Here is a 16,272-nt window from a genome sequence, read left to right as displayed (position 1 = left end):
TCTATTTCATAGTTCCTGACTAGTAGTTTTTGGGATACATGATTGTTCAATAAATTGTTTGTGTTATGCTTTAGCGGATATTCACATTTATCGTGTATACCGTGGCCTGAGGCATATATCAGGGGTTCTCAAGCTTTCCTTGAGGAACCCCAACAGCTTTTCCAGAGTGTTGCGAAACCACGCCCCTCCTTTCACCGGTACACTTTTAGCATACAGAAGGGGGAGGTGGAAGGTGGTGTGACGATGCTTCTAACCAAGTATCACCACCTCCATATTGGCGTATTATCTGTGTTCTCAAAGGCCATCGCTCTCGTGATGATATTTAAGATGGGTGGGCAGTTTTTCTTCCCTGCACTACTCTGCATTGTAAAACGCATGCTGACCATATGGCTACTGTTTGCAAAGCACACCTGAAGGTTTGCAGAACAGTGTGTACAACGTACAGGATGGTGCCAACTGCAGTCTCCAATCTTTAAGGATATGTGTCAAGGTCACATTGCTGGCCCTTCATTCAGGCATTGGCATGTTGATAAGGAGCCTGTAGCTGCTGGCTGCCAACATCAGCCTTGAAGCAATAAAGGCACATTCACACTTGGCCTCGAAGGGGGCAAAGTGGCAAAACTCACTAGAAATCCATTTGCTTCACCGCCTAAGTGGCCGGAATACCATGCGGTGACCTCGGTCCGCTGGAATCAGCCTGAGACCGATTTTTTTTTCTACACAATAGTGGAACACCTTTCTGCTTCACAGGAAGCTGTACTTTGGCTGCACTAGCATAAAAACTTCCAGCTGCAAATTCAAAATGACGGCCAAGGAGTCCGCGGTGATTCTCACTGGCGCAATCGCAAACTACCTGTGCTGCATGACAAAACTCGCAATCTCTATAAGGACGCGTTGCTCAGGAGCCTGGTTTGGATTAAGATTGCCGAGAAGACAGGAATCAGCAGAATGTGCAGCGGCAGCCAGTCAGCTTGCACCAACTTATCTCGTTTTTGCACAGCCGGGTGATTCTACCACCACCACCACTGCCGGCGTGTCTGCTTATGTAGCAATTCTGCTCGTGTATCTTCTGAAACAACAGCTTTAAAAGATCAAAAACTATTTCATCTTCGTTTTCTGCATGCATAACTTGAATTCGGTATGAAATAAAAAGCTCCGGAAACAGGCAAAGTGGCATGCATTTTTTTTTTCTTTGTTAACTGAGTAGGTAGAAGTGGCGAAGGCGGCAGTGGCGGTGGCATGTAGGAGGGGCAGAACAAATGTGAACGTCTCTGCGATGTATGCGGACACGGTTTTACACCCACTCTGATGGTTTCCGCCCACTTTTTGCTTATCAAGTGTGAATGCGTTTTAAGTGTGGAATAGAGCAGGGTTTTATTAAACTAATGCAGCAAAAAACATTCAGTGCATGATTGGAGCACTAGATGCAGTGGGCATGTGAGGACCGAGTGAGCCTCCAGAGTGCAATCATGACTGTCGTGGAGCTAGGTAATTGTTGTAAAAATAATAATAATATAACTGAATGCTTTTTCTCTTTTGCCTACCAAACGTTCATCCCATGTTATCTTGTGATCCTTTGATACATTACCTGGAGGTTAAGTACTATTTGTAATATGAAAAACTCACACAGTAAATAAAAAAGCTCTTGAAAGCAGCTCAACCTTTTTTTTCGGCCTACTTGCAGTGCAGTGCTTTTTTGTATATACCGTTGAACCTTGATTCTATAATGAGCCTCAATTTAGCTTAATATATTGCATAAAGAAAGTTTAAAATTTTCTGTTCTTAGTTCCATTGAACACCTTGTATCTTTTTCCATAAATTTTTCTGAGTTTTGCAGTTTTTAAGGCCGAACCACACAAACGCTACCTGAGTGCAAGTGGGAAGGAGCGCATCAGCGCACGTAGCTCGGTCGCAACTTGCTAAGGATGGTGGTTTCCAACCACATAGTACTATGCACACCGGCTCGCATCGGCTCGCAGACTCCCTGCAGGCAGAAATTGGCAGGTGTTGCTTTGTACTGAGTGGTTTATGAACGTCAAAATGCTCACTGTAGACTTGACCACTCTCTGTCAGTCAAGCTGGTTTTGGACAAAGCCATACCGCACCACATAGCACAGCCCGCATGCCCAAGCAAACATGAGCGCGTACTCGAGTGCAGTGCACATCGTTGCTATGCGCACGTTGCGTCATGCACCACTGCATATGTCGTATCCGTAGCGATGCGAGCTCGTAGAGTGCTGCTTCCATATGCCACTCTGTTGGTCGAGATGGTGCTGGACAAAGCCATTTCGCACTGCGCAGCACAGTCAGATGAACATGGGTGCATACTAGAGTGTGTCGTGAACATTGCTACGATGTGCACAGCGGATTGTGCAAAATAGAGCTGATCGATCTCATGCGGTGCTTTAATATGGCTAAATGTCTATAAATAGCGCTTGTAAATGAATTCATATGTCTGTGAGCATACTTGTCTTGTATGTAGGGAGGTAAAATATGCGCGAAAAGGAAATAAAAAAAAGCAATCTGAATTGGCTTCTATACGCCGGCTAGGCTGGTAACCGAGTACAGCCATGGCATACTTGCATATCTGCAGCGCTCCAAGCGCAGCTAGACGCGTGCGGTTTCAAGGCCGACACAAGATCTCAGCGAACACTTGCGTACCCAGTGTGTTTTGATGCACTTGCACCATCTGCTCATACACAGCCTTCGAGCGTACGTGTGGTTCGTACTTTATTTAACAAAGTCCCTGTACATCATGTGCACGCATACCTTGAACCTGTGTGCCAAGCAAAATGGGGATAAGAACGTAGTCAAGCACATTCCTTTCACTTGCCAGTATTACTAGCAAGCGGTGAAAAAACACTGACCATTGAATAGAGGAGGGAACAAGCTGCTTCGCCAGCTGTTGCACTGGTGCAAAACCGCACTGAGCATGTCTTTAATGGTCCTGCTGATATGCATCCAAACTTGGAAGTGGCCTGTCAGGAGACTCCAACTATATAGTATAATGGAGGTTACAGATGGCTCAGCAAGGATGAGAGGAGTATGCATTATCCCTATGTAGTTGTGCCATGTAAGTGTTATCGCAGATGACATTATGGTAAACTTAACTTTGTGTATGTCTTCACTATTGCAATGAAACGAAATGGCGGCCTAGTATTGTAGGGGACGATGATGATGATGCATATGTATGTTTGGCACCATGTAACAGCGAGTACAAGCAGCGGGTGTGATATGCACGGGACCATCGCTTTCCATACAATACACATGTCAGTGCTTGCCTAATTATTAGTTTAGTGTCTTCTGTTGGGTGAGAAATGCTTACTAGCAAAATGCTGTGCACCATGGTCATTATAGAAATCTTTGAAATATTTTTTACTGCTGAAACGTAAAAACCTCAGCTTTAAAAAATTTCTAGTTCAGTAAAGCTTTTCACTGGATGCACGGTCATTATGTCAAGGTTCAACTGTAGTAGGTTGTGCAGTTTTTGTGCTGTGTTGAACTTTCGTGTTTTGACTGTTTGCGCTTGTATTGCACTATCTTTTTTCTCCTCAGTGTCCATTCATGTTTATCTTTAACTTCTGAGCCATTTATGCCACAAAGATTGCTAGCTGTGAGAGGGTTTATTTATTTTTTGGTTTTTTGGTCTTTTCTATTTGTTCTGGCAACGGTGTAAAATCATTGTGCTTTTGTGCGTCTGGTGGTGGTTTCTGTTACCTGTTTGCTTGTCTGCTTATGTTTTTCTTTTTGTCTGTTTGGTTTCTCTGACGGTGAAGGATGTTCCTCCTCACCTTTCAATCCTCAATCCACTTGCTGCTGTAAGTAAACCTCATTGTCAGCAACTGAGGAGTTTTATATTAGTGGCTGCTGTGAGGGGATTGGGAAAATGCATGACAAGTCCAGCGCTTTGAAGTTTTTGAGTACCAGTATGTAGTGCTTGCTTTGTATATTTGTTTTTAGCAATTGAAGAAGTAAATTTTATGTGCCTTTGCAAATTCAAAGGAATGTAAGCATTTGAACCTCCAAGCGGCAGGTATAACTAATGCAAATTGCTCTAGGCATTCCTTAAGATGAATACTTTGATAAATGCATCTTTTCAGAAACCTATGCTCACTTGTAAAAAAAAAAATTCTGTGAAACTCAACTTCTTTCTGCTAAAACAAAATAATATCCAGGCTCTCCTCGTAGTAAATTAAAGGGAGTTTTTTTATTTCATTTGTATATTTGTTGTTCTTTTCTGTGGTGTCATGTAGAGATCATTCAAGCTCTGGGCTGGTCACTTGTCATTTTTCAAACCCCTTTTCGCAGCTGCCATAACTACAGTGTGTAGCGGCTTGCAAATACACTCTGGTTTGGACATACCATACTAACAAGCCTGTGCCTGATCTGCTTGCCTCTCATCTACTAACGTGTGCATTCTGAACTTGCTCCACTTTTGGAAGCAAACGGTATTTGTATTGACTTAGATTGATCTGTACTATAAGCACAAAATGAAGTGGTGGAAAAAGCAGATCTTGGCTGCGATGGCAGTGCACACTCCCCGAAAGCATTCTGTATTAAATCTTGTGTAATCATGGGCCACCCTCCAAATCTGATAATACATCAAGCATTGCATTGAAATATTTGAGCATCTGTCTGGGGGAGATTGTTTCACCGCCATTTTCCATTGTTTAGTTTTGTGCAGCTAGTACATTCAGAAGGCTTGCTTGAAGCATGCCTGAGGATGTGAACATAACGTTTTATAGTTTCTCAGGTCATGCTTTTATTCTTAATTAAGTACGCTCATAGGGGACAATATTGTTAGGTCTTCAAAAATTGTGTAAAAGTTGAACTTCATTGCTCATAGCATTCCTTAGAATTTTGTATAGCGTTAGATAATTCACTGAACTGTATGTCTCAATTGGTGCAGCGTTGTTGTAAAGCTGTTATATCTTCTCCTAGCAGCTCAGTTAGAAAAGACACCTTTTTCTACCTATAATTGCATAACACGACAAATAATTCTTTTATTATTTGTGCGCATTACCATTTAAGAGTCATAAAAATGCATCATATGGATAATTATTATTTTGAGCTTTTGTGCCACTTTGAAGCTGTGCAAGCAAGAGACTTTTTTTTGTTAAAAAACAAAAAAACAAGAAAAAGTCACAGTTTCACCGCAAAGGCAAAGCAATGAATGCGATAGCAACAAATTGTGTTACACGAAGTGAGGCTGGCAGCTAACTGTTTTGTATCCGATCTCGCGTAACTACAAAATGCTGGTGTAAGAGAATACGGCCACTCCAGGGAGCGATGCTCTCCGCATAGTCACTTCGTGTTGAGAGCGCAGCACGTAGAAGGATATACGAGCCGCCCGCTGTGATGGCTTTCGAGATAGTGCGCGCGCCAGCAATCACGACCGCGCACTTATATTCAAAGTTCATGCTCCTCGCACGACACTCCCCCCCCCCCCTCGCATCTTCTCGCGTCATTTTTCATGCTCGTTAAAGATGGGTGGGGCGTTTCCCGTCTGCTTTGGCGGCACGCCTTCCGAGCGGTGGGGTGATGTTATCGCATGCACCCTTCGAGCGACGGAAACGAGACGGCTCGTTTGATCTCTGCTTCGGCCGCGTTTGCCGCCCCCGCTCGTGCGCTTTCAGCCGCGGTAGAACATACGATGCGCGGGGGGGATTTTATCGATTTGGACTTCATACCGGAAGGACATGACGGCAACGGCGACGGCAAAAACTCGTCGAGACTGTCCATATAATTGCTATCGCAAAAAAAAAAAAAAAAAAAACTACCGTTACTCCTACAGAGGGCAAAATTTCTAGCAGAACGGTAGCCACTGTGTAACATTTGTTGGAGACAAATGTCTGAAGGAAGGACATTTGCATGTGGTTCGAATGAAGGGGCAAGTGTAACCACAACCATAGATAGGAGAGAGTAAGACTACGCTTATCATAATGCAGTGCTTTTTCAAATAGACTTATATGAAATCCCCGCTTCTTTTGTAGAACTATTTGTCCTGTAAAATTTTGAGTTCTTCCATATGTACTCTTTACTCTAATTTTTGTGCTCCAAGTAACGCATGTTGTCTAGGTGGTATAGATGGCATCTTGCATGCGTGTGTTGCATGTGTAGAATTTGTCAGTTAAAGTGTCAATTGATTATACTCTGTTTCAACTGCAAACACTGTGGAAGCTACAGAAGTAGTAGATTGGTTGTCAAAATGTACGACTCCTCATGTTTTGTGGTTCGCTTTTCGTTTAAAATCTTTGGGTGAGCCCAGCACAAGCCTGTATAAAAGGCAGCATGGCAGGCTGCAAATGAAAAAACCAATAAGAAAACCATCTTAAGATGATGTGATTTTAAACAATGCATTAATAGCTACACACCATAATTTTCAAGGTATAGAGCATTTTTATTTGTTACTCTACCTAAATACATGAAGAGTTTCACGAACTCGTTCGTGAAATGGCCACACTATTTCTTACTGGGTTCATACAGGTTCTTGAAAACCTTGAAAACCCTTGAATTTGAAAATAGATTTTCAAGACCCTTGAAGGTCCTGGAATTATATTCTGTCCTTCAAAACCCTTGAATTTCGGGACCAGTGCAGTCTAAAGCCCACAGTGTGACCTGCTTTCTGTTCTAGATTAGTGTCGGATGCGGCAAACTTTCCATTTCAGAAACAATGCACCGTGCGAGTTTGCATGTATTCTGCTTGTTCATGCCTTGTCCTATCGTTCATTTCACTCCTCACCCGCCATGTCATCTTAGCTCGCTTTCTCTCTCTATTTCTTTACGACTTCACTCTTGTCTCCTGCATTTATGCTGCTTTTTTCCCTGTCAAGTGAGCGGTGCACGTGGTTTCATAGGTCAGCAAACTCTTTCATAAGTCGACTTACTCAGGCTCACTCAGACTCGGATCGAGCTGTGATTCTGAGTCTGAGTGAGTCAGGCTGAGTAATATTTTCATTAGTCTGAGTCCGAGTGAGTCCGGTTGACAAAAATTTCAGTGAGTCTGAGTCCGAGTGAGTCTGAATGAGGAAAATTTTGGAGAGTCTGAGTCCGAGTGAGCCCTAAGGGCAAAATATATTTCATGGGTGACTCTGAGTGAGCTCCACATGTTTTTGCCGGCCTATGGTCCTATCCACTCAATTTCAGCATTACTGTCAGCTTCATGATGACTCACGTGTATACTCGCGTCTACTCACACATACTTCAAAGCACAAGCGTTCATACGTCATCTCAATCTTTATTGATCAGAGGCGTGAGTAATGGAGGGGAGTGAGGGTAGGGGAGTTTGACCTCCCTCTGGCAAAATATTTCATGGGAAGTTCTTGATAAAATATCCTGTGTGAGTCGATCTCATTTGATAAAAATGCCCTTACTGCATTGTAGCCATTGACAACTCGTATTTGAAGGTATGAGATTGAAACGCACCAATTAGAACACCAGTTGTATGAGGTATCGATGTTAAAGCGCGTTGACACTATTGTCGAAAAAGTTGATTGTATGCTAATCGACTCACGAGTCGACTCGCTCAGACTCACTTAGACTCAGATTGAGCCGTGAGCCTGAGTCTGAGTGAGCTGGAGTGCGCAATATTTTGGTGAGTTTGAGTCCAAATGAGTCCGGGTGAGAAAGATTTCAGTGAGTGTGAGTCCGAGTGAGTCCGAATAAGGGAAATTTTGGTGAGTGTGAGTCCAAGTGAGTCCTAAAGGCAAAATATATTTCATCAGTGAGTCTGAGTGAGCTCCACATTTTTTGCCAACCTATAGTGCACTGTAACAATGTCAAGCCTTGCTAACACTAGGGAAGTCTCAGCACCTGTCCTGAGCATTTGTTGTGTTGGGAACTACTTTAGATGGCATCAAGGCTAGACATTTCTATAGTATAATAAATTAGTTCAAACTTGATGTAACAAAACCCGATTTTACATAGTTCCCATTCTAAGGAAGAAATTTGCATTCCCGTGCAGGTACTTACAAGGTTCAACGTTGTTGTGAACCCGAACTAATGCAAGTAACTTTGAGCCAAAACCAATTTAACGAATTTTTTTCTGAAATAAGTAAAAAGAAGCATTACTTTTTTTTTTTCTATTTTTTACACAGATGGCATTTTTCTTCAAGCGCGAGCACTAATGATATTGCGTTAAAACATCTGTCACTCATAGTCACGGGCTTGATTTTATTTTGACAAGGCTACATGCTACCCACGTGCACGAAACAGTGGACTCAACAGTTGTGCTGTTACGTACCATGTGGTACTACAGCTGGCGGCGATTTATTGTTCCTGTCAGTGCTCCCACAGGAACACTAGTGTGTGCTTTCGTTATTTCATGATTTATGCAACAGATGACACTGATCGTCTCGTCGCAACTTTCTTGCTCACCCTGCTCGCATAATCACTGCATTCGTTCTCCCCGTCTTTGCATTTCGGCTGCATGCCATATTTCACGTGACTGTCTACCTGGCCTGCATTGCCTGGACCACATATGTAAGGCTCAGTGTTCAGCACACCTATACAGACTTTTCACATGAGCACGCGGGGCAAAAACGGTGCCATGGTAGATTTTGGGTGTCTGTATGTTGCAATCTTATGTTTCAAAGGGCTGAAAAACCCCTTTCTCGATTTTACGAACTTCCCAATTTAACAAAGTAATTTGAACGTTTGTTAAATTGAGCTTCAACTGTATAAGTGCAATAAATTTAGTCAGAATATGAAACATTGTTATAGTAAAAAGAAATCATGAGTTGGATGCCGTTTTTTAGTCTTGAAAACCGTGTGACAGGCCCTTGAAATTCCTTGAATATTTTTGAATTTTCTCCTTTGAAACCTGTACGAACCCTGTTCTTAGTGAGAATGCAGCTACAACAGGAAGTCATGCCTTCCTCCACATTGTTGCATGCTATGTATGAAACGGAGTATAATAGAGGCAGCAATTATAAGCTTGGCATCTCAGCTCTCAGTCTACAATTAAGTGAAGACGACTCTGCTGAATATAGTGCGTGCATGCTTGTGTGCTCTTATTACTTTATTACTTACGAAGTAGCTTACTACATACATTTTTTGGCTATGAAACAGGCAGCAGCACCACCATCTCCAGCTGTCCCACCACCACCACCAAAGGAGAAAAGCCCCATTCCCAAGGAGAACCAGGTCTTACAAGACGTTTTTGAGGAGTTACGGTTGAACTGCGCTCAAGCTGCCGTTAATCCTGTAAGTGCTGGGTGTTGATAGTACTTACAGGTCTCCTTAAGAATATTAAGTTAGATTTGACACAGGGCTGACCACACTTATTAGTGGTATAGGTTGGTCACTTTGCCAAGGGTAAAGGGTTGCTATGATGCCACTATAAAATTTTGGAAACCTATTGTCTTGTCATGTTGGGATTTCTAAGGCCAGTTAATTGCTAATTTGAAGAAGGAAGGATTGCATTTGATAAAAAATAATGGGAGCTTGTATGGTATTCAGTGTTCGATTCACATTTGGCATTGTACATGTAATTGCTTTGTATTCACTCACTCTCAGAAATTATTATTCACACACCCCTGCTTTCTGTGCGTAAGAATTTGTGAATTTCTTCAAGACACTTGAGTAAAAGCTTTCATAGGGAGCACTCTTCTCGTATTTATCAAGTATCTCCCAGCAATCATTTAGTGTAGTGAGTAGCATCAAGATCTGAGATTTTTGCATTTCCCTGGATTTGTACTTTCGTTTTAGCAAGAGGATGTGCATGGTAGAACTGGTGCTCTGACTACATTACTATTTCACACAGCAAAGTAGCATTATCTTCAGTGTCAACATTAAAGCCTTGCTGTGAGCAATGAAAAGACCTTATCCCTATGTGTGCCGCTATAGCACCCGATGCCCCGAGGAAATATTGCGTACTTCTGTTCTCAATCAGTGTCTATGTATAACATGTATACACATACACCAAAACATAAAATTGTCGTGGAGCATTGGTAGGAAATAAACCACTCACAAGTGCAACACATGTAGATAAAACAAAAAACAAAGCCAGGAGACAATAAGTACAACAAGATGCCATGCTTTCTTCATTTATTTATTTTGTTAACAAGTGAAGACGACAGGTAATGATAATGTTGTCCTCAAATAAAAAAAAAGATGACCACAACTATTCATGTAACAGTAGCTAAATTTCATTCTCTTGGAATGCCTCTCTAGCAGAAGGCCGTGCATAAATATGTTAATTACATTTTCTTGTCTCTTCATCAAGTCAGCAAAGTAATGTCTTGCCGATTCATTTTAAGTCATTATTTTTCATAAAACTTAGCGCTTCCACATGGACACAGTGAGATAAATGCTTCAGTGGGCCTTTTCCCAACCTGGAACTTCATCAATAATTTTGGTGAAGGTGAAATGCTAGACGCCCTTTTACAGTGCGATGTCGGTGCACGTTAAGGAACCACAGGTGGTCGAAATTTCCAGAGCCCTCCACTACGGTGTCCCTCATAATCATGTCATGATTTTGGGACGTTAACCCCAACAATTATTATTATGATGTTGGTCATGTGCTATTAATTTTTGCGGGGACACAAGACCGTGGAGTGTGCTCATGTGATTGCAGGACCAGATGTTTGATGCAGTATCATGGTTCCAAAAAAATCTCACGAAAGATGGCAACTTCTACTCATTGCGCTACATTAAACCAGCAGCCAGGGTACAGCAAACACACCTAAATGAAATTGTAGTGTTGCCAGCATGACTGGCAGCATTGCTATGCTTATTGCCTTGATTTTAATGAAGTATGGGTTTTCAAAAAAAAAAAAATTAAAACTATATATATAGGTATGATGAAACTGTTTTGGGTGTGTTTAGAGGCAAAATTTTGGGAGTGGACATAAGTGCAGAGTGCCTAATGGGCCTCTCGTCTTCTATTCAAAGACCATCAAGTGTGGTGTGATAAGGCCACAGCCATTCCTTATAGTGTTTTCGATTTATGGAAAACAAAGAAGTCTGCAGTTGGCCCTACAAGAAGGGTATAAACAAACAGGATTCTGTATCTGTCCATCTGTCACAATTGTGCCTCTATTCTGCTTGATTTCACGCTGCTCTCCGAACTATTCTAAGTCATAGTTTTCATGCTGAGTGAGTATGTCAAAAACTAGAGCTGTGCGAATAGCAAAATTTCGGGTGTGAAGCGAATTCGATTAATAAAGTTTAAGTGCCAATCGAATTGACTACTTTTCTAATATTTCTCGAATATTTTTCTAATACGTACTTCGAAACGTAATTACAGAATAAAAGTTGCAGAGGAAACCCAAGCATATTCTTATAACATAGGTACATGAAAGCGTTTGGAGGGGTTCTGCTAAGTGGTGTTCCCTAGTTGTCTTATAAAGAATGAGGCAGTGCAGAGACCGAATTGTATTTATTTACATGATTTGGTACAACCAAAGTGGCATTGACAACACTTTACATGTGAGAGGAAAATACTATTCCTCAGCCTCTCTTCCTCCTTCAACTTCTTTGGAGGCCCAACTGATAGGGGCGCGCTGCCTTCGAGTTGGGAGTTCATCTGCTGTGCAGATATTCCTCTCTTACTCCGCAGCTGCGAGTAGTTTCTGTAGCAGTTGTTAACGCCGGCGTCTATTCCGGTGGGAGATGTCACGTGTTTTCCTCACACGGCTTCTGCGGACGCCAGACAAGTGCATGCTTTCGCAAACCTGGCCAAGTAACACTTTCACGTTAGAATGTGGTGCAAAGTATGACCAAAAAGAAAATTTCTTTTGCATGGTAACTCGTAGGCTTCGCGGCACCATGCTGTCCGCTGCGTGAAAGCGAAACTGTGCTGCTAGCTGTTGCGTAGCAACGCCGGTAACGTAACGTGCATTATTGCCATGGACCTAGATAATTTGATATTTCGCCGTTTTTCGGGTTATACTGATGAATTTTATATTGGAGGTTGATTGCGTGGCGCCAAGACATTATTCAGAAAACACGTCTTGCAAAACGAGTCAATTGAGTACGAAAACAAGACTTCATTCATGGCATTAGCAATATCCAACCGCCAATGGCAGATGTACTGACATCGCCAGAACGCACTTTAAAACTAGCACAAGCTCATTTCGGGCTCGATTGCGGTCTGTTTTCGTCAAATTTTTTCCCAGCAAAGTGGCAGTGATTGCGCACCCCTTTCATAATGACAGCTCATATCATGGGAAAGTTATTTCGAACGTTGAGGACAGCTACGTCGCGTCTATTTTGAGTGCCTGAACCTGCATGCGTGAGTGGTGCAAACAAAGGAAGGAAATCTTCAGCTGCATGTCGGCCAGGAAATGTTTCTACAGGCTGAAAGTGAGAAAATATCCGGAGCTTGATGACAAGCTCGGAGGCATTCTCAAGCAGCTCTGTATAGAGAGAGCTTGTCAAGGTAACAGCCCTTCAAACAGGCACGTGATTGAGGCGTATCCAGAAGTGACCATAAAGCCAGAAAAACTGGATCACTGAGGGAAAGGAACTGCCAGCAGAATCAGTTTCACTTTCTGTGAAAGTTCATTGTGCTTGTCTTCTTGTCTTCTGATCGTCAACATAGGGGCATGTCAGAGTTTTAAAAGATGTTGTAACATTAAAAGATGTTGTAACATTGCGTGCACATGCTGCGCTTCGCACATTTATGCTGCATTATTTCCAGTCTGTGTGCACTGATCGAGCTATTTTGTCTAAAATAGCATCAGGGTGCAGTGACGGTCGTTATCCTTTCCGTTAGATCGAAGTGCGCGAAGAGAATTGGGCTTACGCGCATCATTTAAGAGCGTTGCGATTTAATTTTCAGCTGATCAAATTGTTCTATTTATTTTTCGAAAGTTCGAAGATTTCGAATAGTAAAATTCCGGTGCGTATCGAATAGCAAACACTATTAGAAAAATATTCGAAAGTTCGAATATTAACACAACCCTATCAAAAATTTTCTTGGAAGAGTCCTGTGCATCTGCATACCTGCCAGCTTTTATGGCATTATCATAAATATGTTCTCAGAGCTTGTTTACTGTGGTTGTAAAGCTGAGATTAATCATATTAAGTGTTTTCTTTTTTTCCTTGCAGTTGAACTTAGTCTAGAGCATTGTGTATATTTTACAAAAATGTAAATACTGTTGCTGACTGGTTTTTTGTAGCCCAATTCTGAACCTGTCAGTTGTAGTAGACTCTCTTTATATGGAATCTGAAGAGACCAGGAAAATATGTTCCTTAGAGGGACGGACAACTGATTTTTCTCGACACAGTTTTTTACGGCGCGACAGGAAGCTCACCCTTTTAGCGTTTGTAGCTGCAGTGGTTTATCCAAAAAGCACGTAGTTATTTTATAAGCAGTATTTTTCGATCTGAAAGGCTCCAAACACGCATGGAGGCTTGCTCCAGCAACGCCGAGAATTGATAGCGATGCCGCTAGCTCTTGTTAAAGCTGTCGTTGTTCTGCTTTCGCGGGAGTTACTGTAACTATGCTTAACCACCTTTATTTTGAGCTTTCCAACCATTTTTGAAAATAGCAAGCTGTTACAATGAGATGTGTGGCTTTTTACACCTCCCCAGTATTTGTACAGGGTTGTGTGCGCCTGCGCCCAAGGTTGCCTGCGCCTGTGTCATGGATGCCTTGTCCCGGCATCGTTACTCTCTCAATACACGAGCCAAGCCAAGTAAACGAAAACGTAACTGTGCATATGCACGGCCGCACCGAGTAGCAGCGCGCATCATTTCTGAGATGAAGTGTAGGTAGCAAAACTATGTCGCTCCAAAATCTTAGCGACCTGCAAACTGCGTGCACGGTTGCATGAGCACGCTGAAAAGTTGCTCAAGAGGCGCTGACGAGCATCGGATCATTACGTCACGCGAAGGCAGCGCCACTTTAATGCATACTACTAACGCAGGCCTATATGTACATTATTATGGAATAATAGCTTTTAATATAAAGAAACGAACAATATTTCAATACTAACAAAAAAATCATCGACCGCGTACAGCAATCAACGGTCACGTGGCCGTCTTCATCGGATGATTCATGTTTTTGCCGCCAGAGGCGCCACAGGTCATTTTTCGTGACTTTCAATTAAGAAATAAAAATATAAATCCATCTCTCACGAAAAAAACAGGGTTTGTTTGAGTCAGTGCGACGGACAATCTTTACATCAGTGGAGTCAACTCATTTCATATTCTGGGTAGTTGTCGGTCCCTTTAACAGGAGTTCTATTTACATAGAGATGAACAGGGGTGCAGAATTCAAGTGCAAAACAGTTCATATTAGAGGCAGTTGTTCCATTCAAGTAGCAATTCTGTTTAAGAGATTTCCATTTTCTGAGAGTCTACTGTACATACACCTACCCACATAGCAGCATCACCACCAGCTTGTAGAACCAAATTATAATGGCAGCCAAAATTTCTGCTGCCACTACAAGTATTTTGGGAACACGTTTCCTGAACATTTGTCAAACAGATCATTCCAGCTATGAATAGTATAAAGAGCAGAGTGTCTTTTGACAGTGTCACCATCTTAATTAGTGAAACAATTATTATCTTGCCATATTTTAGTTTTCTTTACAGCTGTGCTATTAGAGGGCTTAACCCTTGATGCTGATTGAGGCTATAGTTGTCCAACACGTTTATCATGTCTAATGGCACTTTGTAAAAAGAATTTAATAGAGCGAAGTAAGAACATTGAAACACTGAAATGTCTTTTTTTTTTTTTTTTCTGCCAGCAAATCAAGCGGAAGCTGGATGACGTTGCACGCAAGCTTGAAAACCTTTATGACAGGTTACGAGAAAATGCGGTAAGTTGGACAGTGCACTGCCTGCTTCCTGAAGAATGCTTCTGTATTCTAGTGCCCAGAGTTAGTTGTGCCGCTGACTTGTTTCTCTTTTTTTTTCTCCTCACTGTACTTGGAATAGAAACGAATGAGATTGAAGGGGGGGGGGGTGGGAGACAAATGTCTTTTGCATCATTTTGGGGTGATTGTAAAGTTTTTTTGGAAAGCAAGCACATTTAGCTGCAGTGCAGTACTGTTGCTCTTGTTTCTTATTCCTTCTTTTTTTTGAAAGGCTAGTGCAGCTTTTCAATTCCCTTTATTGTTTTTTTTGCAGGCTTTTTATATTTATTTACTTGTATTCACATAAGTTTTACCATCTTACTCTGGCAGTAGGAGTGGGAAGGTGTAGCTGTGTTATTGACATTAAAGTTCACTTACACAGTCAAGCCTTGATATAACGAAGTCATACTTGCAACGAAAAACTTCATTATATTTAAATATATTATAAAATTATGTTGAGGTCATCGTGTTTGACAGTCGAAATAACTTCACAGGTTTCTATAGTAGTCCTGCATTCAATGAGCAAGCATATAGAAGTGCAGCAGCCGAAGTAAAGTGTAGTAGTGTGACTGCTCGCAATGAGAGCCAAGACAAAACAGCGCTGAAGAAAGGAGCAAGTGTTCAAATTGTTTGCACCACAGTTTATTGGCTAAGTTCTCGTGTACCTTAGTACTTACAATATTGTGTGTGCAGTGTGTATGTGTACTGCGAACGGTGATGAGGCCTTGCATAAAAAGAAGCAGTCTAAACAAGTAACATGGTGGATGACTGTTCGGCGCGTGCAACTACTTCCGGCACCATGCCACTATTCCAAAGAAAGACTGCATCGCAGTGTGGTAGCACTTTTATGCAATTTAAGTGTGAAGCAAATAGCAGTGGTGGTCCAACTGTGCCATTCGCACCTTGCTGCGCATTCAAGGGGAGCTTGCACCAACTGCGTCGAAGTTCACTAAATATTCTGCATGCTTACACCACAGTGTAGTGTTTCTGATCCAAAATATTGTGGTAATTTATCAGGCACTTCATCTGTACTTGATCATCATCACATGAGGTCTTTCGTCATCATTGCTTGTGGGGACTCATCTTGAGATTGTTCTGTGCCTTGGATGTGATCGGTTCGCCACGGTCTTCAGGGCGTATTAAAGGCGTGTCAACTGCTACGTCACAATATTCTTGGTTTGGCACCAAAGATACCAACACCTTTTCCATATTGCCGCAGATGCCCTCCCATCTCGCTCTTTTCACCAAGGCACTTTTTCTTATTACATTCAGCTGCGTGTGCCTTTGACCATTGTTGTTGACAGTTTGGCATTTTGTGTAGAAGCTCATTTGTTTTTTGAGGAACAGGCGATAATACGTAGCAAGCCTTCTTTCTTTCTTTTTTGCTACTCACTATGCATATTGTAATGTAGCCATGCTGGCCATGTGGCTACTTCATTTGGCGCCGCACACTGTAAATGACGTC

At 42.0% G+C, this 16,272-nt stretch overlaps 1 protein-coding gene across 3 annotated transcripts in view; it reads left to right on the top strand.

Moving 5' to 3' along the window:
* LOC119397998 (protein transport protein Sec31A) overlaps positions 1 to 16,272 on the top strand; it is a 99,669-nt gene that overhangs the window by 75,401 nt on the left and 7,996 nt on the right. For 2 of the 3 annotated variants that reach the window (XM_049416433.1, XM_049416435.1), the window contains exons 24-26: positions 3,777 to 3,818; positions 9,070 to 9,204; positions 14,700 to 14,771. In XM_049416433.1, coding sequence (XP_049272390.1) covers positions 3,777 to 3,818; positions 9,070 to 9,204; positions 14,700 to 14,771 — 249 coding nt within the window. The remainder of the gene's footprint in view (positions 1 to 3,776; positions 3,819 to 9,069; positions 9,205 to 14,699; positions 14,772 to 16,272) is intronic. The other variant, XM_049416436.1, reaches the window with a different exon arrangement.

Source organism: Rhipicephalus sanguineus, chromosome 1 (genome assembly GCF_013339695.2).
Source record: "Rhipicephalus sanguineus isolate Rsan-2018 chromosome 1, BIME_Rsan_1.4, whole genome shotgun sequence".
Classification (NCBI taxonomy): Eukaryota; Metazoa; Arthropoda; class Arachnida; order Ixodida; family Ixodidae; genus Rhipicephalus; species Rhipicephalus sanguineus.
This window is presented reverse-complemented; position numbering and strand designations above follow the sequence as displayed.